The 26,951-nt window shown below is 35.2% G+C and overlaps 1 protein-coding gene across 3 annotated transcripts in view; it reads left to right on the top strand.

Moving 5' to 3' along the window:
* The window catches only part of FOXP2 (forkhead box P2), a 606,662-nt gene that overhangs the window by 546,884 nt on the left and 32,827 nt on the right, over nucleotides 1–26,951 (top strand). For all 3 annotated transcript variants that reach the window (XM_033099057.1, XM_033099059.1, XM_033099058.1), the window contains 10 exons: nucleotides 4,707–4,920; nucleotides 6,609–6,713; nucleotides 14,147–14,234; nucleotides 15,852–15,935; nucleotides 20,045–20,246; nucleotides 21,275–21,351; nucleotides 21,491–21,592; nucleotides 23,982–24,103; nucleotides 25,337–25,406; nucleotides 26,174–26,337. In XM_033099057.1, coding sequence (XP_032954948.1) covers nucleotides 4,707–4,920; nucleotides 6,609–6,713; nucleotides 14,147–14,234; nucleotides 15,852–15,935; nucleotides 20,045–20,246; nucleotides 21,275–21,351; nucleotides 21,491–21,592; nucleotides 23,982–24,103; nucleotides 25,337–25,406; nucleotides 26,174–26,337 — 1,228 coding nt within the window. The remainder of the gene's footprint in view (nucleotides 1–4,706; nucleotides 4,921–6,608; nucleotides 6,714–14,146; nucleotides 14,235–15,851; nucleotides 15,936–20,044; nucleotides 20,247–21,274; nucleotides 21,352–21,490; nucleotides 21,593–23,981; nucleotides 24,104–25,336; nucleotides 25,407–26,173; nucleotides 26,338–26,951) is intronic.

The raw sequence follows: 26,951 nt of genomic DNA, 5'->3' as shown, positions 1-26,951 counted from the left end.
CAGGTTAGAAATTAGGAAATTATTGTGCATGCACTTTTAACTTTGATGTGTTTTTGACATAAGATAGAAGTCAGTGTATCCCAATATATAATATATTTACAGGTTTACTATGACTATAGGGACTAAAATATATGTGGTAAAATCTATAGTTCATTCCAATTTTTTGCATATTTTTGAATTTAGGAAAATTATTTGAAACAGGACATTTCCATTACCAGTTTGAAAGACCAAACAGGGAATTATGTATTGAGCCAGCACTATTTTGAAATAGCACTTTGTGGAACTAGAAGAGCTGGATTCAGAGAACTGTTGAATAATAAAGAAAATGAAATCTTTCGAAATAAAATCCAATAATGTCCTTTATGCTGAGTTAGGAATGTGCTGAAGTTCGTTGACATCAGTATTTAGCCAGATCAGTTACTTGGCTTTGACTTGATTCTCTGCTTATGGAAATCGCAGTAGCCAAACGCCTACTTCAACACCCTGCCTGGCATACTTGAATTTTTGTTTAATCTGTGATCGTGTGCTTCCATAGATCACCCCTGTATTATCAGGGCAACAGCACCAGCAATATGAACAATGCATGTCATGGAGAATTATTGTTGGCAGCTTAGTATTCAGTACGTCTTCAGTTTGTAACATGGGGGGAACATTTTCTTTGGGGTTTTGCCTGCTGAAAAACCATCAGTGAGCAGAATTAAAAATGTACATTTATTATTGCTGGATTAAAACTTTGCAAAATTACCTGTGAATGCTGTTAATTTTATGTATTAAAACTAACATAAATAAATAAATACATAGGGAAATATTAAAAGTGTGTTGAGTTAGTTTCTGATAAAATATAAAAAAGATAGAAAGTTAGAGATTAAATTATATCATAATTCTAATTGTTACAGAATTGTTTAGTGTGTTAGCATGCATACATGAAAATATATTTAATTCCATTTAGGCCATAAGACTTGAAATTCAAGTTCTGTTTGTCAATTCTTTATATCTTGAGGGAAGACTAAAAAGCAGGATGTCAACTTTGCCACATTAAAATTTCATGATGAGGAATACTGAGAGATTATTGTTTTGTAATAGAATATCAAACTTTCAAAATTCAACCTAGAAAAATCTTAATATTAAAATCATAGTAGGAATTTCTTTTATATCAAATGTATTCCTGTTTCCCAGAAATTCCTTCTTTGGTGGTGATATCTGCCTGTCTCAGTTTCAGCCAAACAGCAATTTTTATTCCCCGTAATTCAGCATTTGGACAAAATGTGTATTCGGTGCACTGAACACAAACATTAAACATACATTTTAAAGATGGGCATTGTACCTATAAGTTATAGTAGGCCCCTAGTCATATATAAATCAATAATATGTTAGGTTTGACACATGATATATGAACACATAGATCTCGGAAGGATAGCCCAGAAACTGGAATAATGGTTGCCTCTGGAGAGGAGAACTGGGCACCCAAAGTCAGGGCTGGTAGGGAAATTTAATTTTGTGATGTATACCCTCCTCTGTGATTTAATTATTTTGGCCATGTGTATATATTAGTTTTTCAAAATATAAAACCTAATACAAAAAGTAAAAATTACATGGTAATATTTCAATAATTCAAATTACTGAATATCACGTTGGTTCAATAAAATATATGGATGCTATAAATACTTCTACCAAAATTTGCTTTTAGTACTTTTAACTGTAAGCAACCCTAGAAAATAAGCAGAGTATTAGTAAAGAAGTTAATTAAAAATTCACAGTAGACTTACCTTATATCATAATGTATACAATGTTTTTATTGAATATTAAAAACTAATTATTGGACATAGAAAATGAAAGGGCATTGAAAGAACTTTTTTAGTTTTGAGTGTGACAGAGCTGCTAATGTAATTTTTACCAATAATTAAAACCATTGAAATTTTTAAACCTATGTGCCCCGAGGATATGTAATCTAGATATGAATTATCAAATTTTAATTAATTCTTAGCACAGTGTATGGCACCCAGTAGTTACTCCACAAACTGACTCCAAGATTAAATAATTATTATTTAATTGCTTTATCTATGGTAGTATATGCAATTTGGTTAGGAATTCATCTTTTCATTCATTCAACTCCTGGAAAAACAAATCTTTTAATGCTGATTTGCTGTACTGGCAAGTGAAGAACAAGACCAAGTCATCATCCACAAGTAAAATAGGGTTTCTCAATTTTGTGTGGTCATGGAATTTTTTAATTACATCATTATGAAACTTTTTAGCACTAGTATGTATATATCCTTGAAATGTATGATTAGGAGAATTGAATAATCTTCACTTAAGGCTTTAAGTTGACTGTTATTCCATGATGGTCTAGTGCACTGATTTCCAGATTATGCCGACCAGTACACTAGTGTTCTGGTCAGCTAAACAGATCTTTTAAATAACACACATTAAGCTTTCACTCACGGCAGGCACTCCCCAGGTACTGGGGAGAAAACAGTGAAGAAAACAGACAAAAATCTCTGCCAACACAAAGCTTACATGTTAGTGTAGAAGACAGACATTAAATAGAGTAAAATATAAAGTGATAAGCACTAAGGAGAAAACTTCTAATGTAAGGAAAGGAAGAAATAAAACACCAGTAAGACATGGGAGGAGTTGAACTTGTAGACGGGTGGCCAGGGAAGAAGTCCTGGGAAGTGGACATGTGAGTGACGACCTGAAAATGGGAGGGGCCTCTGCTGTGTACGACCTCTAGAGCACGTTACTCGACTTCTCTGTGCCTCAGTGTCCTCATCTCTAAACAGGGATAATAACAACAGCAGCAGCAATCGTGAGTTGGGGTGTTAGATTAGTTATCATATGTGAGGCCCTCAGAAAAGTGACTGGCATGTCAGAAGCACTATGTAAGTATCTGTTAAAAAAAAAGAGACAAGAAACCTAGTAGAGAAGTGAGTTGGGGTCATGGGGGTCTGTATAAACAGGAGCTTCGTTTGAACTTGGAAGCTTTGAGAAATCTGTCAGGGTTATAAATAGGCAGCCTGCAATCCAAGGAAGGGGTCTGGGCTGGCGATCACTTAATGGGTCCTAGGCCTGTGTCTAGTATTTAAGACTAAAATGAATTAGTGTAATTGCTGAAAGGGTTCGTTGTTATTTTTTCCCCCTCAAATATATTTGTAAAACATTGAGTTATAAAAAGAGACTCATTTTCTTTGTTCCTAGACATCTCAGAACTGTTTTTCATGCTAACATGAGTCAGAAGGGTCCCAGGCAGAGACCACAGACTGCCTAGATCTTGTAGACTGACAGTGTTTAGAAGTGTACCGTTCCGTAAAACACAGTGTAGGCGATACTGAACTTGTTATATTACTGCTGGAAAAATAAGTTAATTCTTGAAAATCATCATTACTTCCAAACTCACAAAACGTGCAAAACTGTACAAAATTGATGGGCTAGTTGTTTCATATTCATAGTTTTGTATCCATAGAAAAGAGCTAAGCGAATTGTAGATGTGAAAACATTGTCTCATGAGTAATGTGATAGTTGACTTTTAACAATTTTCCCCAAAATTATCTACATATTGGAATCATCATGGAGCGTCATCTGTAAAATATAATGATTTCTAACTTTAGGTGAGGTTAATTGAGATTGTGAATGGAAAGCACCAGGATAGATGCTCAATAAATGATAGCAATTATAATTACAGATGCAGTTCCCCTGCATATCTTTATTCAGTCATTTTCATATTTTCAATATAATATTTTAACAGCAAAGGTATTCAAGTCAGACTGCCTGGATTTAAATCACAGCTTTACTGCATATAAGATTTGCGACCTTGGATACTTTTTTGAATAATAAAATATCAGCTCCATTGGATTATAATGAGGATTAAAGAGCACAAGATATATGAAGACTATATGAAACCACAGTATTGGCACTTATAAATACTATTTTATAAGTCAAATACTAAACAATAGTCTCTCAATTCCTTGTTTGAAAATTATAGTTAAAAGCTAAAGGATTGTGTCTAGCTTTTTTATTTTCATTCTTCATAAATCAGGTAAATTTGCGTAATCTGAAGCAGAGAGTTTTTTTTTAAATGAGTAGTGGATTTATTCTATCAGTCATAAAATGAAGAAGTTTAGATATTATTTGCTTAATTGATCCCTGTAGTTAAGCATATTGGCTTTTTCAGGACCTCAAATGGAAATCCAATTATTTCATTTCCCTCTCTGAGAAATATCAAAATAACCAGATAGTTGTCAAATCAAGTTTTGTTTTGAGTTGAATGTTTACTATAGTTCCCTGACATTTTTGTTTGCTCTCCTTACTTCTTTTTTTCTTTTCATTTCTCTTGATATGTCTTATTTCCAAATCTATTTCTCTTTCACTTCCTCACTGATGAAACTTAATACTAGCAGTAAGTAAAATCTACTGTTAAAAGTTGAACGGTTTAATTTTCAGATGAAACTTGCTGGATTTTTCTATTAATCCTTGATATTATACCGAACACTATTATTCCCAGCATTATTTCCAAATTGGTACTCTTTAGCAAATAACTGATTTTCAAGAGAAAGGCAATGGTGCTGATGGTGTAAAGTGGCTTATCATTATATATTAATTATGCTGGTAATATCACTTTTATTACTGGCCTCAATCCAGTACTAACTCTAATCTCGTTACATGAACTTTGCCTTGTTATATTAGTGGGGCTTTCTTTCATTTTATAGCTGGTTTAAGTCCCGCTGAGATTCAGCAGTTGTGGAAAGAAGTGACCGGAGTTCACAGCATGGAAGACAATGGCATCAAACATGGAGGGCTGGACCTCACGACCAACAACTCCTCCTCGACTACCTCCTCCACCACTTCCAAAGCGTCACCGCCGATACCCCATCATTCCATAGTGAATGGACAGTCTGCAGTTCTCAGTGCAAGGCGAGACAGGTAAATCTCCTGAGATTGACTCTATATTGATCTATCACAAAAGTTTATCTTCAACATTGATAAAAGTCAAAATTATAATTTCCACTTCACAGGCAAAATGTGTAAAACAGCGAATTAAATGGAAACCTTTATTTATTGTATAAATTATTTTTTCATTACAAAAGCAGTTCAAATACCAGCAGTTTGATGGGTACAGTGGGAATTTGCCTGAAGAAAGTTATTTTTTCATAGGTGTATGTGGAATTATTGTATCAATATATTTTATGACTAAGATGTTGTGATTAACCTGAATGCTATGAGAACATTTTACCATTTTTTAACTTAGCCAGTTTCAAATAAAGATGCATATATATCCCCCTTAATATATGTTTCACACATGTGTTTAGAAATCAGAGAATATATATGATGGAATATATAAATATGATGGAATTTATAAATTTAAATTAATAAAAATATTTATTTCTAAAAATAAATTTACGGTGGTAACTTTTTGAATACATTTGCCTCAAAAATCCATGAATAAAAAAGTATTTGATTTCAGTTACCAACACTGAGTACATAATGTTAGATAGTTTCTCAACTCACTGTTTTATTTTAATTGTGTGAAGACTGCCTTTGTAAGAGGAGCACCCATGTACTTTTGTCCATTTAATGCCATTTATTCAGACACATGATTATCTAATCAAGTCCTTTAAAGTAATTTACGTAAGATATATAAACTAAAATACTGCTCAACATGAAAAATATGTTTTTAAAGGATGAAACCATAGTGTAGGATTTCTTAACAAAGTGCCTGAGGCTCATATGATACATATCTCTAAACTTCAAATTTAAGTGTAGTAGAATGATAATATTTTGGTATATAATATGAATATCAGCCTAGCTGCAACTAATTCTTTCTCATAAACAAGTTTTTTTCAAAGATATTTAATTACAACACAGTTTAAAATAGAATGTTACAATTTGGTGATGTTTCTGGTTTTCATTTGAGTACCATGAAAATTTTTTCTTATTAGTTTGCATTATTATAAAATGGTATGCCTCTGAATGCTTTCACACTGTTGTTTTAATTGAAATTAATTCAATGATTATATATTTCAGAAGTTGGTTGATTTCTCTAGGATCTTTCTCTCTGATAATAATACTCATTTATGAAAAGTCTTTAATAATTATAGAAGGATATAGCTAATGAACACTGTTCCAAAGTAGTATTTTTTAAATCAATATATATAGTTTACTAATATATATAGTTCACACATATATATTAAACAATTTAAATGATCCTAAAGTCCATATCTTCTTTGAAAGAGAGCATTTCAAAAATCTTATTACTCTGTTAGAAATAGTTTTCTTTTTTTCACTTGACCACATAAGAATATATATTTTTTATTTAGAGGTAAATGTTACATTAAGGTCATATGGCAGGATTAGCATATGATATTATACAGTCCTCTTAGTTTTCATCCTTTATTAACAGTCATCTTTGGCTCTATTTCTCCTCTAATTGGAACATCATCTAGCCTTGGCAGTTGAACTATTCAATAGAACGATTAAATTTTTCTGACTGCTCTGAGCTGAATTGACCTGTTTTGACCTGTTTGTCACTGATCGTAACCTGACAGGCGCTAGCAGCCTGCAACGATTATGGCTTTTTGAGATGAATCTGATGCCATGTTCTTTTGCTACAGCTCGTCACACGAGGAGCCTGGGGCCTCCCACACTCTCTATGGCCATGGAGTTTGCAAATGGCCAGGCTGTGAAAGCATTTGTGAAGATTTTGGACAGTTTTTAAAGTAGGTTTTTACTTCTTTTTAGGGGAGGGAGTGGAATATATTGGCTTTTTAGGTACGTTGTTGTAAATAAACCAAAGAAAGCTGAAGGAGGAAAATAAAGGTCCATAGTGAGGCGCACTCTAAGTTTTCTGTGTGCTCCACCCAGTGTGTCAGCAAAGTCAGGCTAAGGAGGTCAACTCTTCTTCTTTACCTTTTCGTGAGAATGTGTACACATCATTCAATACAGGTTTTTGAATGTTTGAAAAATATTAGCCTGCTCTAAAAGAGTCATTAAAAATTGGAAGATATGTTTGCAAGGGTCACTTAAATTTCAAGTTTTCAACAAAAATTTGAAGTAAAATTATGTGAAGAGTCATTATATATATATATATATATATATATATATATATATATACACACACACACACATATATATATATTAAACAGATATATCTTATAGGTTTACTTTTTTAAATTGCAGACTTTATATTCCGTATTTTAAATAATGCTATTTAAAAATGCATGTTTAACAAGAATAGACAAATGAAGGTTGATAGAAGCTCAAGTTTTAAGATAACTATATTTCATCCATGTTGATACTTGGTGCCCTCAGAATCCTAAGGAAATATACATGGCTGTATGTTTGTATGATAGATTATATGGCTTCTCTAGCTTAAAATAAAAACTTGGTGTATCCTTAATTTCTTCACAGAATGACAATTTTTTTTTTTTATTCTTAAGAGGTTCTTTTTCAAATGAGAATATGTGTCTTTCGTGAAACATTTTCCGTGCTCAATTCCAGTGTACAAGAGATATAAACACAGAGCTACAGATAGGTTTATGGAGATAAGTAACTTCACAGGCTGAGGCTCTTGTGTTGTCATGGAGCAGCTAACAGGGTGAATGAACTCTTTCATGCTTCATCAACAATTAAGTTAATTAGCTCATTTGAAATTGCACTGCTTTGTTGCCAGGATGTTGGCAGAAACATCAAAAAGGTGTGTTTACAAATGGTAGACTACAGGGTATAGAGCAAAAGCACCTTCACAACAAGGCACGAGTACTTGGCATCATAATAACTTCATCACTGAATTACAGTAAGACTTCCACAAGGATTTTTTTTAACCTTTTCTTGTTCCTGACCAATTAAAAGAAAATTCACTTTCTATATTACTAAGGTTTTTTTAAATATCCTGAAATGAAACTGTGTACTCCTATTATACCAAAACAGTTGTAAACTACTATTTTGTTGGGTAAACTACTACTTATTCAATTGTTCTAAGCAGAGAGAGCATTTAAAATGTTAGGTAACTTTTCTAAAGTTTTCCTCTCGAGGAAAAATAGCCTTTGTTAAAACAAAGACAGAATATAGGGATATTAATTCTTTGAACCCCTAATTTCATATTTCGTCATTTGCATATGTTAGTCCTCATCAATCTGTTACATTATTCCTTATCGTTAAGATTATTGAGAGGACCATTGCTACTCTTCCTTCAGTATGGTAACTTCAGCCATAGAACTAACCCAATCATTATATATTTTATTGCCTCAAGTTGTTCTTTCTGACAAAATTCAAAATAAATCTTTAAGAAAAATGTACACAGCTTTCCTTCAATGTGATTTCCTTTATAGCACCTAGAAAGGGGCACCTCAAATACTTAGTCACCTCAAATACTTAGGTGTACTTTCATTAGTAACAAGCAGATGAATAGGAACCCTCATTTACCCTCCATGGTTCTTTTTCATAATCATGCTAGTATTTTTTAAAACTCAAAAATTACACTTAAAAAATAATTTCCTTTCAATTAAATATCAACTTTGGTTCAGAAGACTGACCATTTTTCCAACCCATTAACTTTATAGGGATGACAAAACAAATGACAGTAGATTTTTAGGCTTTTCTTTTTGTCCATTTTTGTTATGATATGCTTTAGATTTCCTGACTCAAAGACCTGTGATAATTTCTGTTAATAGAGTTAATACTGGTATACTGTACTGAAACAAAATATTAAACAGACATATTTCCATACTGGTATTGTCTTTTTTCTTAAAATGTGTGGGAAATTTGAAGACAAAAAGTAATAATTTTATTAAATTAATTTCAGTTATTCAGAAAAAAATTTACTTAGTGACTGTGTGAAAAGTGAAATGAAGAAGGCATCACCATTAATACACATTTTCTGGGAAAGAAGATTTTGATTTTCTTTTGTATTTGTGGAGAGAATGGAGAGTCTTGGAACAAAAATGTTAAACAAGTCAAAAAGCTGTGAAAGATTTTTTTTTAGCTCTCAGTTTTCTTGTTTATCTATTCACCAGAAATTTTATAGTTTATTATAAAAGTTGTTTTGAGAAAATACTGTTGTGGCATTTTTATTCCTAAAATTCACTAGAAATTAATTGTATAGCTTGAGCTTTACTTTGATATCAGACAACCTATCCATTGGTTTGAAATAAAAGTAAACTACCTATTATTACTATTTAGCCTGCAAATATTAAATAACAAAGGATGTATAAAATATATTGAGGGCCAAATTCCATTTATCACATTACATTCCCAAATTGGTAGAATTGCTCTCTATTTTTGCCCAGCACCAAATGAAAAGCCACCAGAAGACAGTTGTTTACGTATAACACACATATTTTTAGTCATATATGTATGTGTGTGTATATATATATATACATATATATATATATGTATATATATATATACTTTAATATTCAATTGAAGTTCGATTTTCTGTTGAATAAAAAAACCTAAGGCTAAGTTAGAAACTGTTATTGGTAACAGCCAAGATGAAAGCAGAAAAATAAAAGATGAAGAAGAAAGTTCAGGCTAAAAAGGTGCTTAGGAAAATTTTTGAATTTTACTGTAAAGTAGGTGTTGACAGAAGCTAAACATTTTTCTGACCACTAATTGAAGGTCTCACTAGATCACTAAAACCTAAATCCTAGTTCTTCATTACTGTCTTATAAATGTCAAAGTATAATAACATCTGACAAAACTTTAGTGCAGTTTGGCTGAAAAATTAATTATCATTCCACTGGACCTAAATCAGCTTCAATGTAGAGGGCCTGACTTGCAGAGCTTAAACTCAAAAAGTTTACAATATAACATTCCCTTTATCAGACAAGTGTTCTTGATGCCAGCAAACAAAACATGGTCTGAGATGCAAAGACAGATGCACTCTCTTTGAAGAAAGGTAGAATGATTAGTGTCCATAAAAGTATCGGTCTAGAGTAATTAGTGATGATAAAGGAATTAGGTTTGTTTACCAAGGCTACATTTTTTAAGGCTTGACACTGTATAAAGAGCAACAGAAAAGGTGGTGGAAACAGTTTATTCAATGGAAATTTGTTGTCTTTTTTCTTGCTGCTGACAACTCTAAAAATTATGTTTTTACTTACTGTGTATTGTCTGTTTCTTTGTCTTTGACTAGGCAGCATGGCTACAAAATTATGACCTCAAGAAGGCATTCTCTGAACTTGTCAGAATATTGTTTCTTTTGGTGACAGTGCCCCCATCTCTCAAAACTAAGGCATCTCACATAATCAGCTAAATGAATAGTGACAGCTAACATTTTGTATTTAAACTCCTGTCAGTGTTTAAACATAAAAAGCTTGATGCAAAATAAATCAAACACCAGTGATATGCAAGTGAAACATTTTGTTAAAACGGTTTCTGACATAGTTGGATTTAAATCTGATCCCCTTTTAGCTTATAAAATGCTATATACTTTAAATGAATTTGAGAAATCTAGAGGTTAAAATTGAGTTGCTAATCTGGGGTGGATATAATTGAAGTTACAACTTGCATTCATAACCTTAAAAGCTTCGTTAAAGACAATTGTGCATTAAATAAATTGGAAGGATCCTTTCCTACATTTTGTCTTTCTGAAACGCTTTCTTAATTGTTTTTAGAAAGACTTTGATTGCCTATTTACGTTTTTCTCTAGTCCACACTACCTACCTAGCACACAGATTCAATGCAGTTTTGAAAGAACATCAGTCGACCACATCATTTATTCCATTTTGAAAACAAAAATCAATATACCTATAAAGTGACCCATAAATTAGAACTGGCTCACACAATGTTTGCTCAGTGCTGCCTTTCTGAAGGCACCCTTTGCATTTTTTCTTCACCTCTCTGTTTGAACTGCAGTCTCGGTAAGAGGCTCATTAGGGGACATTAGGGACTCGAGCTAACCAGAATTCCAGAGCTTGCTTTGCTCTTATTAATGCATAGTAGAGTAGAATGCATTTAAATATTTCATAGACATTCAGTAATTTGTGTGTAATCGCCTTGTTAGCAGAACAGTGGAAGGAGAACAGGCCTGTGAAATGGTGTTAGTGATTGCATGGGTAATTTACAGACCTTTGCCATCAGAAAGAGTATTATTGTTGGCTAGTATGAAGCTGTGAAATAGAACTACCAATAAGTTAAAAAAAAGAAACTTAATAAAGGTTTTGTAACGAGCATCTTCAGGGATAACAACCCTACTTGGTCCTTTTGAAACAGCTATAATTTATGACATAGGCAATATATCAAATGCATAAGATAGTATTATGGAGCATTCATATGAAAAGGGTATTTGCAACATTAGTTCCAACTTCCTGCAAGGGACATGATTAAATGATTAATGAAATGTCCCTTTGCATATGCATTTTGAAACAGCAATTAGGCGCTGACTGAGAAGACCAGCCAATCCTCTCATTTGTCAGTACTATTTCATTCTTGTTTTATAAATCATAGAGAATTTTTGAACAGCAATATGTAGTACCTGAGATAGTTATAAAAACATAAAAGAGAATAATTTGGGCACAAAATAGTCATAAATACATAAATTCATCATTTAATGTGAATATTCAGCCTATTTATTTAGTCTTATTGCATTGTATTTATATCCGACACTATTTCTGTACCTTGATTGGCATCATTAAGTAGAGGGAATGAATAGGCACTATTATTTTACATATCACTGGTAAACAATAGTGAGGAAAGGAGAAGGGAGATGTGGCAGAGGTATGTATGTGTTTTTCAAGTTCTCAGTAATCCACTGGAGGCTGTTCTATAAATGATCATTGAAGGGCTGCAAGCTAGCCTATAATTACAGGAAAGAAAGTGGCAGCTCTGGCATTTCATAACTATGTGTCCTCGAAAAGTGCTTTGTGAGTTTGTCACCAATGATAATTTAGATAGAGGCTCATTACTGAACATCACAACACTTTAAAAACCTTTCGCCTTCATACAGGAGAATAAAGGACTATTTTAATGGCAAGGTTCTTTTGTGTTCCACTGAAAAATTCAATCAAGACAAAACCTCATTGACTATTATTGTAGTCTACAGTCTCTATTCTAATAAAAGCTGCATAGATAAATTGAATAGGTCTCTAAGACCCAAATGTATAATGCAAACATTTTGTACTTTTTTTAGTTCTTTAAATGTAGGACAATGATTATCGCGAAGCAGTAAACAAGTATAAAAAACCTTTTTTAAAAGTGATTTCATGCAAAAATAAACAAGTTAGACTGAATATTATCTTTTCTTGTGAAGCTGTATGTTCTACTTATCTTGCTCCATCTACACCCTCATCTTTGTGTATAGCTGAAGCATTATAGCTAAAGCATTTTTAAAAATATTCATCATTTAGACTGATTGTGGAATAAATATATGTGTGTTCCCCAAGAGTTCACGGTGAAAAAAACCTTAAAAAAATACAACTATATTAAACTTTAAGAATACAACTACCATTATAGTATGGATAGAAAATTGTCTCATTGCTCATTACAATTTGGGGGGAAAAAACCGGAAAAACAATTTTAAATGTCCCGTTAATTAGGAAATCAGTGACACTTTACATCATAAGCTAACCTCTGGTTTACTCTAACATTTCATGCCTCCTTTCCAGAAAACGTGATGAATTTTAGTTCTCATTCCAGTTCGATTCCTAGCAGAACTGAACCAACGGCGTGAGCATAGGGCAGGCAGGACAGTGGAAGTGTGTCTCCTGCACTCTAACCACACACCTCAAACCTGATCCACCTTGCTCCTGTAGTCCACAGTTTCCTTTCAGCCAGGAATGACAACTGTGCCAAGATGCATGGAGGTTTTGTTGTTATGATCAGTGAGGAGGTATTACAACGGACTGACATAATTTTTCCCAGGCAGGGGCAGACGGAACAAAGGTTTCTGATTGCTGACCCTAGATCTACTAACAAATAAAACTACTTATTTAAAAATTAGCTCTTTCTCAGAGACATCATTTTAGTTCTTCTTCACATGTGTTACATTTATGTCTGTTTATATAGTTTTCTCTGCTTCACCATTAATTTTAAGAAATATAGGTAAATAATTTGAATGGTCACCAAAACATATTTGTTGAGTTCTGTATACTTAAGGCTATACTAAACTTTTTAGGCTATTATATCATTCTAAATGATACTTGAGCCCAGAAGGATAAATATATAAATTTTTATTTAATTTTATGAATATTCTGTTCAGTGTTTCACTTATATGCATTGATAAGAACATCTCTTAGATTGCTGCCTTAGTTTGCCCATTGGTGAAATAGACACACCAAAGGATATTGAATTATTTGATTATTTTTTTAATTTTAGGAGGCAGCAAATAAATTATAAATTACAAAGCACAAATTATTGGATATTTTCATGTTCATCGGAGATGTACTAAATTACTTTTGGTGTATTACCATATCACTCATTAAAGAGATCTTTTTAAACATTATGTAATAATAATAAATAATAATAATCGACTAATACATAATCGAGATCAGAGTATGATAATTAGAATGTCTAACCGTTCACCACTTTTATATAAGATTAGGATAGATGTCTCCCAAATAGGACACTAGATGTGCATGTCAATCTTTTGCTTCTGAGGATCAGGATCTTTAATGTACTTTATTTATTAGTAACAGCAAGTGATCATTCTTCATAAGCATTGATGTTTCCATGGGATGATAATCTGCCATCTTTACATAATTCACAGCATATCCTAGTGAAATAGGAGATCGTTCACTAAATAACATCATAGGAACCACAAACTGTTTTAACAGAAATGAAACAGAGAATTGCCTTTGTTCTCTTTAGAATTACTTTTGGTTCATATATTTATAAGGTGCCCTTTAAAAAATGACATGAGAATATGAAATACATCTACTGATTCCTATTATTCTATAAATGGTTTGGGGAAAATATTTTTTTTGTAATAACTGGGAAGCTTAGAGACAATGACATTTCTTGCTATCAGAAGGGTCTCTTTGCACTACATAAATAATCTTACTAAACACGTAAGCATATTTAACTTTTTGCTGTACAGTTTCAAGGTGTTCCTTTTTCCCACTGTGAAGGCAAACGTGGCTGCAGGGTGGCACCTTGAAGGGGAGCGTGCACCACTGACAGACATTGAGTAACGCTCTGTTTTGTGTTCGTTCAGGCACCTTAACAACGAACATGCGCTGGATGACCGAAGCACTGCCCAGTGCCGCGTGCAAATGCAGGTGGTGCAACAGTTAGAAATACAGGTTTGTCACGTGCTCACCTAACGGACTCCTTTCTCAGGTTCTGGTGGGTCAACCTGGGTACCAGGCGGTTTCTGAGTCTCTTAACACCATCCCTAGTAGAAAGACATGAAATTTTAGATTGTTTGTCATGCCGGCAATCATTGATAAGTAGGGGTGGATTATTGTAGTTTAATGTACTTATCACATAGACTTATATAACCTATAGACTACATCATATGTATTTGGATATTCCAAAAGAGTCACATCTGACATTTCCCTAATAGAGGCTACACCAGACCCCCCAACTGGATATGATTTTTATCACAAAGACAGTTTCAACATGAGCTAATTTTGATTTTTTTCCATTAGATTGCATAGTATAGCAATAAGTCTTTACAGCAGCATGCCTGTAATATAATACCCTCAGAAATCCCTTTTTTCTTTTCTACCTCTGGTGTATTTTTAATTAATGAACTTAAAAAAATGTTTAAGATTTGTCTTTACTGGAGTAATGGCCAATCATGTGTAATATCACAGACTGTAGTACATGCATCAAATGCTGCTAATTTTAAGCTAAAAAACATTTCAGTTAATATTGAAACAGAATTTGGCCAAAAATAAATAGCACTCATAAAACTGATCAGAAAACAATTATGTCACCGTACATATCATTGTTATAACATTGTTTTTATGTTCTTACTAAACCTTTAAGTCTTCCTATAATATTTCATCTTAAAGGTTATTTTTTTCTCAATCAAACCAATACTTTGTTTCATTTAATTAAACATATCATTTATTTTTCTTCACACTTTACTACATCTTGAATTGTTTTAAATCTATCAAGTTGTAGCTTTTTTCCAGAGAGCTGCTAAAAATATTTTATTTTGACTTGTAAAATAAAAAGCATCATTACTGAAGTGTTTAAAAAGCTTTTTGAAAACCTGTTTACCATGTGTAAAGGTAGAGTCAAACATAAGAATCCAGCTGATGATGATACAGTCTGCAGTGTGACCAATTATGCCTTAGTTTTGTGTGTGCTGTGTCTGACTGATGGAACAGTAAGGTCCGTCTCTTGTAATGAGACCCAGTGCAAGTGTAGATGCCGAGTCTGTGGCAGAGTTCAGCGTTTCGCACTGCCTGGTCTCTGTCACTCTATTGAATTAGATTGATGATGGCAGATTGCAGGGGGCACTAACTGGACCTCAGTGGGGATGCATGAAGTGTGTAGACAGTCCTGGCAGGCACTCTGCTTTGAGAACCCTTCACCCCTTCACAGCTGCTGGCACTCGTCCATGGCTAACAGTGTCCACAGGACTTTAAAGAGATACCATGGGCCTTCTAATTTATGGTTTCAGTAACTTGTTACTGTCGAGGCAACTGTGACCTCAATTCTCTTATTGACAAAAAGATGAAGTGTTATTTGTTTTGTCTGACCTTTTAACATAAGGAAAGCTATAAAAGTTTCCCCCCCACTCCATCCCTAAAGTTGCATTTCCTCCCAGATGTTCCTACTGACACAGACTTTTATATGCAGGAATCATTACTCTGAGACAAGTTCAATGATAAGATGTATCACTGCAATAAAATGGCTGTATCAGTCATTTCGAAAATGCTTCTGATCTCACGCTTTCTTAACAGCTTTCTAAAGAACGTGAACGTCTTCAAGCAATGATGACCCACTTGCACATGCGACCCTCAGAGCCCAAACCGTCCCCCAAACCCGTAAGTGCAGATTGCTTTATAAACAGCAAATAGCTCTCCCCACGTAACAGACTACGAAAATGAACAATTTAGTGACAGTTAGAAAACAATGAGTGTGATGAAAAATATGGCAATAAAATGAAAGGAAAATGCAATCGCTTGTCAAATTGTATGTTTCTTTTAGAGTAATGCTATCTTTTACAAAATCTATCCAATCTACACCATGGGTGACACTAAACAAACTACACCTATCAGTGCACAAATCACCGCCTTGAGGCTGAAGCCAGAGAGAATCTTTCGGTGATAGGTTTGCAGATACTTAAAGGAAACCCACTTTGAGCAACCTGAAAAGCAGTAACAGTACAAATCCCAAGCAGAAAGGTATGTGGTATGCCAAAGAGGCCTCAGCTCAATCATAAGATACATATAAATAGATTTTTTAATCTAATATTTTGTCAAAAATGTCATAGTATTTTTAGTCAATTTTCCCCTGCTCTTTTGGTTGTTATTTCAGTTAAGGTGTATTTCACATATTGATATATTTTACCAGATAGTATACATAGTGTTAATTTAGAGAGCTTATGGCAAAGAAAAACGGGTGATTATAGAAAATAGTAAGTGCAGTATCCCTCAAAAACATATGAGATTGAAATACAACCTGATAATAAATACACTCAGACTCACAGACTGTTGAAAATGTACTTTGTCCCACTCAGCTAACGTTTATGTAGAAACTTAGATAATCAACCTAGTTTAATGAAAGTTTGTGGGGATACTTTTTAGAAAGTCCCCTGTGTAGCCTGATGATCAGTGAATGCCAGTTGTGCCTCTCCTTCCATTTCTTTAAGTAAAACAAACAGAATCACTCTGTTTTGTTGTAGAGGAGGAGATAAAGACAGACCATATTGTCTGAGTTTTCTACTAGTGTCTCTGATATCACTCATCGGTTAAAATTATTTAAAATTTATATTTTTGCATAAAGAATATATTTAAACACTGCTAACGTATTTCCTCCCAGATATTAGAGTTTTCCCTTTGTGCTACATTTAAGTGTAGGATACTATAAATACATTTTTAATAGGAAGAAAAGAGAAATGTATCTTCTTGAATCTGACATGTTACTCTTAAAACTCTAGAATGTCTAAGTTTTTAATTAAAAAAATAAACTTTTGAGACTATTTTTGATCACGTGTTTATGACTTTTGTCAATAAGATTTTTTTCCCTCACTGCTTCTATAGAATAATGTAGATAATCACAAGCCAGAATAATTGTCTCATAAATCCATCAGGAATCTGCGGCTTGTTCTTTTCCAATTAATTATTCAATCAGTAAATTTTTTAAAACTCCAGCAGCATGGTTACATCTACACTAATAAAGAATTTTCAGCCTATAATCCAAAACAGAACCTGAATGAATAATGTAATTGAAGTATTACATTACATAAACCACACATGAAAGAATTGCTAATTGCGTTTGATGGTGGGCAATTAATACAGAATCTTAGATGAGCGATTTAAAATGAAACCACAGTTTAAAGTTCCCTTTGGAACCAGCGTTATCTGAAGTGGGGAACTGCACTCCTGGCCTCCAACTGATTTGAAAGAAGAGTGGTCAATCCTCACACCCCTCAAAAAACCCTAAAATTTATACACTGTGCAAAAGGAGCTTCAAAATTGATATGATAGTAGAGATTTATGGTCTCATGTGCAGTGGCTCAGTGGAGACGGCCCACACATTTGATAAATATTAATAGCATGAATTTATTACCAGGGAGAAATGGGCTCTGTTGGTTCATCACTGCACCCTTAACAGCTATCAGTACATGAACACAAGCTGCAACCGCACTGTCTATTATATGACCCCATTTACTCTCTGAATGGTACTTCATTAAACGGTACCTTTTGGCCATGCTATGGATGGATGAAAATCAAAGTTATCGAGGCTGCGAGTCCTGAATAATGAGTTTCACCCAACCTTGACTATATTCAGATGAGCCGATGTGGCTAAGTGTTCATCTGGCTTTTACATGCTTCCCTTTAGTTAATAATAAATTCTATTTTACCCGTTTGTGATTGCACACCCACAAACACAGGATGCTTATTATTGCAGGCTAGCAGAATAAGTTACCGTAACATTGTAAACATGGGTAGTTTGTGTAGAGAAAGATGTGTATCTCCTGTTTTGAAAACTTTTACCATGTTCACCATACATTCAGTGTCCTGTCAAGTAGTCAGGATAGATCTTTCATTGATTTGCAATGTTGGCATTTTTCTGGCTTCTGAATGTGCCATTTAATTCTGGTTTACAATTTCAGAAAGTGAATTTGTAACCAGTCATCTGAGTGGTTTTGTGTGTGTGTGTGTGTGTCTGTGTGTGTGTGTGTTTAAGTATGGGGAAGTGATTTGTTTTTCCTTTTTATAATTTTAACATATAGCTACGCAATGCTGATGATATGGTCTAAATATAACGTGACTGGTTATCCATCCTGCTGTTGATCTTTTTAAAATTATCTGCAGCATCACACACACAGATGCACGTGCGTCTTCCTGTGTTTCTCAGCCTGTGCAGAGGTGCTTCTGTGCATCTTGGGCAAGCTTACACCAGTGGCTTTGTAAACGTATTAAATACAGCATTTAGAAGCATTATCTCGGCTTTTACTTATGTACGTAACAAAGAATTCCCAGCCCCGTCTGCTGGCTCAGAGTGCGAACAGAGTAACAGTTTGCGGTTTATTGGGGACAGATGCACTTGGGGATGCCTTCCGGGTGCCAGTCGTTATTATTAGACTGCTCGTGTGCTGCTTCTGGCTGCTGCCCAAGAAAGAACAATTAGCTGGCATATGTTAATTTTTGTTTCCCTAACAAATCTCTCTACTGACTAAATGTGTAAAACAAATCCACAAAGAAAGATCAATCAATGCTGTACACATCATTTTCTCCCCATTAAAAAAAGGTTTATCTTAAGAAGTGTATTTGGGATTTGAAAAGGCAGGTGTTCCTAAATTATATCCAAAAGCTGAATAATCTCTATTTAGCCACTCGGCAGTTACTTCCTATAGAAGCAGAACAATTAAAACTAGTTTTCTTGCTTGGTTGTATAGATTGCTGTACAGAATGAAAGGTCCGTAGATCACATCTCTTATGCATACCATTTAAATATGTGGCAGAAATCTTTTTATGTGCTGCCCTGCGTAACAATTTTGCTAATTGGATGCTATTTATGACAAAAGATGTGTGGTAAATATGACAGAGGTGAGATGAGTTTTCTGATAACGACGAGCAGGGCCTTTCTGAGGGGAGTAATGAAGGGCATACCGGTAAACAGCTTGCACACATTCTCACCTTTTTCCTTTTTTCTACCCTGACACCCACTTTCCAGGGTGCATCAGCATTAAGTGACACTGTAATCATAAATTGAAAATGATACTTCCAGAGGAATTGGCAAACTTGACATTTCATTATATTTGTTAACACATGCCACAAATGATTGTTAGTGAGGAAATTCCATTTCCCTCTCTCCATCTCCAATCAGATTTAATTTGAAAATTTTCAGCCTCCTCTGGCTAATTTGCAATTAAGACAATTTTGTTTGAATATGTAGTAATGTCATTACCATTCCACCAAATTAGCAAGGAGACTAAAGGTCAGTGTAAAATTTTCCAGCTGGCTGGAGCCTCTCAGCTGAGATTTGGGACTATGGAAAAAAATTCTGGCAGCAACAGAATAGCAACTTACTTTAAGTCCTGTTGGTTGAAAATATTGCATCCTTCGTTATTGCGTGGTTATTGTTGCTTCGGGGGGCTACACCTGTTTCACCACAGGGGCAGTCAGTACTCAGCAGCGGGCTTGTACTTAAGGAAATACAGTCCCGCTGCAGTCTGGTAGGACGAGAAGGAGTTAGTCCTAAGTAACATGGCTGTGGATTATTAGATAACCTCTAACAGCGTCGTCTAATTAGAGTTCTTATGATACAATTTCATCCTGTAATTAGCTGAGATTGGCTGCTTCCTTTTGCAGCTTATTAGTGGCAACACAGCTGTAGAAGTGAATCCACTCTCATTTGTCAAACCTTTTTAAGTCTTTTTCTCTTGTCTCTACCTTTTTCCTGCCCTTCTCTTGGGCCTTTGCAGCTAAATCTGGTGTCTAGTGTCACCATGTCGAAGAACATGTTGGAGACATCCCCACAGAGCTTACCTCAAACCCCTACCACACCAACGGCCCCAGTCACCCCGCTTACCCAGGGAGCCTCAGTAATCACCCCAGCCAGTGTGCCCAATGTGGGAGCCATACGAAGGCGGCATTCAGACAAATACAACATTCCCATGTCATCAGGTAGGATATGAACGCTCAGTAGAGCTCTTTTACTTGGGGAGAGGAAAGCTGAAGCGGGAACAACTTACAGGAGCCATTCCCGAGTCTTGATTTACGGAGTGGTAATTGTTTCATTCCTGGTAAATGTGGATGGAGCGATTCCCTAAGCACTTGGTGATGAGCTGTTCGGAATGGTTGTTCAGGGAGGAAAGGTCTCCCCAGGAGAGACAGTGCAAGATGTGTTGTCTGGAGAGCCCACGTGATCACCTGGATTCAACAAGATCTTTTGATCTCCATGGGAAGACTATAGCAATACAGCACCTGTGAAGAATGCTATGTACTAAGAGCCTTTAAAAGGACGCCAGAAGCACCCTGCTTTCTGCCAGGCAGTGCGGGTACTTCCTAAGTGGAACCCTAGACAGCCCCTAATGCCTACCCGCCACTTTGCCTGAGATGCAATGAGAGGCGAAGTTTGCATGGGATCCAAACTTACTTCCTGTCTCTTTGGCACCCTTCTCCCTTCTCCCCCGACCCCCACCCACGCCCGGGCACCTGGGTAATCCCAGTCACACACTGTAACTGTTGTTCGCCCAGAGCCCCTTTTCTACCAAAAGTGAAGTTATTTTCAACATGGGCACATGTGAGTGTTTTGTTTCCTTTGTTAGAGGGCCACAGGTACCGAGAGGCAAACCTGTGGTTCTTTTAAGAAGTATTAGATGAGAAAAGCGAAATTATGGCAGGGAGGCAAAAATCCATGTAAGAACATGCCTGAATCATTGGCTTAAGAGGACCTGGCTGTTGGAAAAATCCTCAGGCCAGCTGGTCACATGTTCTGAAAGTCCTGCAAACAACCAGGGACGCTTCATTTGCACTTCACGTCAGAAATGGCCTTTTCCATATAATTCAATTCCACTGTCATGCTTTGTGCTTTCACTAGTCAGTGGCTTTCTCACTGAATCACTTCAGCAATACTAGGGGAAAATATGAAAAATCAATTATGTAGAATGTGAATTATTAGTAGAATTAACACCTAGTTTTTATTTTTGTAGAGATTGCCCCAAACTACGAATTTTATAAAAATGCAGATGTCAGACCTCCATTCACTTATGCAACTCTCATAAGGCAGGTAAGTAGAAGGAAAATTAACTTTGCCTGATTAAATTAAAATTCATTAATGTTTAAAGTGAGGGTTGGATGAGAAAGCATCATCTAGTCTAGTTAGTAAACCATTATTTTATGTCACTCTGTATCTTGTCTCATCGCAGGCTATCATGGAGTCATCTGACAGGCAGTTAACACTTAATGAAATTTACAGCTGGTTTACCCGGACATTTGCTTACTTCAGGCGTAATGCAGCAACTTGGAAGGTGAGTACTTTCCCAGCAGTTGTAAGATGCCTCACACAGTTCCTTACAGATAGCACAAGGAACATTTATTTACATGACATAAGCAGATTAGTATCTGCGTCCCCTCTTTTTAACCTGCCTCTTGAATGGAATGAATTCCCTCTCTCAAAATGACAAGTGAAAGAATAATTTTGCCTCTGATATAGTTTTCTAATTTGGTGCAATTAATAGCTGAGGCTTGGCAGAGAAAGGAGGGCCTGACACACTAATTACAGTGTGAGCACTCAATCATCAACACCTTTGTTAGTCGCACGATATTACTTTTTCTCTTGCATATTATTGGCTAATTAGTTTGAAAAATGTCTGTTTGGCTTGTGCAACAAATGGAGGCTGTAGGTTTTGTCTTGGTCTGCGCCTTTTGTACACATCATACCTCATCATACAGACTGAAGCTGCCACGGGAGTGAGGGCCATGGCTACTCAGCTGGAACTAAAAGAAAGTAAAGTGAATATTATCCTGTCAGAACATAAATGCAGTTTATTTACTTAGACAAAAGGGTTCATCTATATCCCTGTCCAAACAACTTCATTGTCTGGATCCTATGAGGAGCTAAAAAAAAAAAAAAGTGTTAGTTCTGTGCATCTATTTTTGGAAAAGAGCAACGTCTGGAAAGATAAGAGCACTCAGCACAGACTAAGTGAACTGTTTTATTTTCATTTCCAAAAGCAGTCAGAAACATCAATTAGCCACAAGCCATTTGGTACAAAGGGGGATGTTTGTAGCTGAGAAGAATAGGAGCAGCAAAGCACCCATCAGCATGCGGAGAATTTTAGGCTGTGAGATATGCTAACGCGAATTAATTTGGATTTAAAATGTAAATTAATCTGGCAAGCCATTACAGACTCATGGGTGTGAGGCCTGCAATGCTTGTAATTTACAAAATGTTTCGATGTTATTAGTTGCTACAGTATGTGGTACTGTAAATGAATGGAATTGTTTTATTTATGCACAGTTACTTGGTATGGATTTTATATGATGAAAATGTCACTGATAATCTGTGGAGTATGTGGTTTGGAGGTTTTTCAGTAAGTAATATTTATGTTGAAGGTTTACATTTTCTTTTGTTACTCATTAGAGAATGTAGTGAATGTCTGTCATTTGATTTACTGAAAGAAAATTTAAAAGAAATGAAAGGTGATTTAATATCTTAGCTTGGTCTCATCTCCACAGCTCGGGGATCCAGCAAAACTCATTCTGAACAGCTTATTAGTTCTAACTATATCGCATGCATAATAAAACTGCTCATTTGCTCATTAATATTAAAATTATCATATTCAGAGCCATGGGCATTAAGATCAATCAAATCCTTGGATTTCAGGTCAGATGCTAGATCTGCTTATGCTTTTTTTTTTTTTTTAAAGAATTCTTCTCTTAAAGCAAGCCAGAAGCTTGTCTTTGTGCAAATAGAAAGAAATCTTCATCAAAATTACTTTGTTTTATATTCTAAAATAAAAATTAGGTCATTTCTGAGTACTTGATAGCTATATGCCAGTGTATCTTGACAGGAGGAAATATTTGCTTAGATTTATGATTTGATTTATGGAAAATACTCAAGGTAAATTATGTTGTCTACTGTATTTTTATTATAGTTAAAATTTTAGGAATCACTTAATTTGATTTAAAAATGTTAATTTTGAGTAATTACTCAAAACAAAGCTGCCAACAACATCTGTTTGCATAATCATTATGAGAAGAAAATGTACTCTCGGGTTCTACCAACGACTTTCAATTGAGTTTAACATTTACAAAAATTTTATTGGGAATTAAAAAAAAAATCTAAGCATGTCTTATTGTGCAGGCAGAACGTTACACTGTAACTTGCATATGTCATCTAATAATACAGAATAAACAAACTCTGTCATTTCATTATTATAGGGATGAAAAGAATGCCTTTGAGCTTATTTGCATAAAGCTTTGTGCAAAATTAACACTTGTCACTGTAGCCTTTTTAGCATTTTAATACCTCAAGCAGGACTGGTTCCTTTGGACATTTCAACCATCCCTGAGTGCTGGATCAGGGACACGACAGAGCTGACCTAATTGTTCTGGCATTTTCAAAGATGCTGTAATTTGTACAGATATTGCAATTTAGACCAGTTCAATGAAAGGAAGGTTTTGACACAGCTATTATTAAAATAGCTTGGAAGGTTCTCTTATCACAAAGTTCAAACTACAGATTCCAGTAATTTGTAAGTTTGGGGTTTATAATATGCCATATTTTGATTTTAATACTTAAACATGTTAAGATTTCTCTCTCTGATTAAGTAAGATCAATAATGTAGTGTGTTTGGCTGCCTTATTAAGCAGTATGATTTTTGCTGCCTTTCCCCTCTCTTGTGTCTGATTTAGAATGCAGTACGTCATAATCTCAGCCTGCACAAGTGTTTTGTTCGAGTAGAAAATGTTAAAGGAGCAGTGTGGACTGTGGATGAAGTAGAATACCAGAAGCGAAGGTCACAAAAGATAACAGGGTATGCCTGGGATAGTTTTGAAATCCTGCAGCCTCCAGAAAAGCGAACACTAAGTTGGGAATGGCGGTGCAGATAATTAGCTAATGGGATGTTAACAGCCCCTTTGCAGGGAGCTGCTTTTTGAATCTAGGCGTAAATGGCACAAATCAACAGCATCCTACCAATATTTTCCATAAAAATAATCACAAGACTGTTTCTGTTACTGTTTTCACCAGTTCAGCATTCTGTTAGTATCAAAAAAAAAAAAAAAATTGTGTTTCAGGATGGGACATGCTTTCTAGAGGGAGACACCTGCCTGTTTGTAGGCAGCACTGTAACCTCTCCCAGAGCACAAAAGGCTGTTTGAAAATAAAGCTCATGTTGCAGATACTGGTATTCCTGAAAGAACCCTTACATGAAGAATGTATGAGAAGATTTTATTTAAAAATAGTGATTTTGTTTTCCAAGTATTCTTTATTTTCCAGACCAAACTTTCTTACCCGGCCCCGCCCTGCTTTTCCCCCATATCTATTCAGTGCTAAGACGATCAGAGGAGGGTAGTGTGAGAAAATTACTGCCTGGGAAGTTTGAAATGAATATATTTTTTTTCTAGAGAACAAGACTGCAATACGTAAGTCAGAACTATAGTAGAACATGTTTTGTGCCTCATAAATTAACTCTGCGTAGCACTTTCCTGCCCCGCCACTACTGCCTCTGTGAAGACATGACTTTAATGTGTTTTATCTGCTATTGGCCCCTTCACTTTCGATTTCTCTAGTCAAGAATGTGCTAATTTCTGCATTCAAGAAATAGTTAATCCATTACATTGTCATTTAATTAACTATGGTAATTTGTTATGTTAATTCATAGTGTTCTAGAAATTAACCATTAATTATTTCCTGATTGCATCAAATTGGTAATTGTGTTGTATATTTACACTTTTAAAATTTTGTATGTATGCCGTTCTTCATGGAAATAAAACCTTCACGTAGTTATAGACAGGTCATGCCTCACTTTGCCTGCACACAATAGTCTAAGGTTTTATTCCTTATAATCATGGACCAAGTCGATATGTAGAGATAGAATATATAGAGAATTATTTGTCTATCACCTTATTTCTGCAGCCTTAGATATGTCCACTCTGGACTAGTAGTGTGAGGAAACAGGCCAGAACATATCTTTTTAGCTAAGATTATTGATATCCACCTATTTTCTATTTTGACTTATACATCACCTTGTATTTTTTTCTTGCAGAAGCCCAACCTTAGTAAAAAATATACCTACCAGTTTAGGCTATGGAGCAGCTCTTAATGCCAGTTTGCAGGTAATGTCACCGAATGCACCTTTCCATTCATTATCCTTGTATTTGAATGCTTTAGTTTTTTAATTTTTGTCTTGGCTTTGTCTTTAGCTGGGATTGTGATTGTTCTTAATAGTTGGTTTATCATCTAAGTTGTAGTACCTAGTACTGTAGAGAGCACTGGTTCTCATTCAAGATACTTTTGATGTGAAGAAGCAAGAAGGACACCCTGTGGCTAAGTCTGGAACACTCGGTTTCCTGCAAATGCTAGATTGATAGAGGCTTTTGCAAATGCATGTGGCTATGCATTAATATTTATCCAGGCTGTCATAAATGATTTCACATCATAGTGTTGGGGAACATGGTGCTTGTGGCAAAAACTTTAAAGTTTAATTATAATATATAATTTTTATGCAGAGGAGGCAAATGTCAGGACTTCTTTATTTTGAGTTAAGTTCTGGTCATTTTTAAAAAGCAGAGCAACTGCTTATATTATCTTGAAGGTTCTCAGTACATGCAAGAGGATACACCATTTCATTATGTGGCAGACTGAAACATGAGTGACAAAGTTTTCTGGGATCACTGTCATTTATATTTTCACATCACACTTCATTTCCTTGGTATCTCTGCCACAAGTTGCCAATTAGGAATTTTACACTTCCCATACATTTTCTTTAAATGCTCCTAAAATATCTGCATCATGATTCTAACCCATGAAAAGAAAATACATGTTTTAAAAATTGCTTTAAAGGGCGTTTCAGAAGTTGTCTCCTGCCCCTCTGTCTCCCTAGGCGGCCTTGGCGGAGAGCAGCTTGCCTCTGCTCAGTAATCCAGGACTGATCAACAACGCATCCAGCGGCCTCCTGCAGGCCGTCCATGAAGATCTCAACGGCTCCCTGGACCACATCGACAGTAACGGGAACAGCAGCCCGGGCTGCTCGCCTCAGCCGCACATGTAAGTGGGGGTGTCAGACTCCATGCAGGGGACAGCCCTGATTCCTGGCCTCTAAAGGTGGTATTCTTCTGAAGTTCTGAAGGAGGTGTAAGTAAAAACTACAAGTTTAAGTGGAGGTAAATTGCACCATGTTCATGATACGAAAAAGTACCAAAATCAGTTTTAAGACATCTTTTAGATTCTCTCCAACGTCCTATACTTACTGTACTAGCGGTCCTCTACAAATTCTTAGTACTGCTAACATTCTCTTGGGTGTAAAACAGCGTCTAAGATGAGTCTACTTCTTATGGGTCATTATCATGGTTTGGCTTGTATGGTGCAGTGAGAATGGTCGTGATGGCATAAGTTGTCATAATTTTTACTACTATTACATGTCTCTAAACCATTTATGAACTGTAGTCAAGATATTGCCCATTTTTATAAACCATAAAATGCAAAGATTAACTGTTACCCACAGTTTACATAGAAGCTAGTAAAGTGTAACTTTTTGCCTGTCTTATAAATCAGTGTAATTACATATTCAACTTTAATTACTGGTGCGTCTGTATTGGCAACGTTTATATGTTATATTTTATGCAAGACTACGATTCCTATTAATATTTAGCAGCTAACTA

Source organism: Rhinolophus ferrumequinum, chromosome 26 (assembly GCF_004115265.2).
Source record: "Rhinolophus ferrumequinum isolate MPI-CBG mRhiFer1 chromosome 26, mRhiFer1_v1.p, whole genome shotgun sequence".
Lineage (NCBI taxonomy): Eukaryota > Metazoa > Chordata > Mammalia > Chiroptera > Rhinolophidae > Rhinolophus > Rhinolophus ferrumequinum.
The sequence above is the reverse complement of the archived record's forward strand: the minus strand, read 5'-3'. Positions and strand labels throughout refer to the sequence as shown.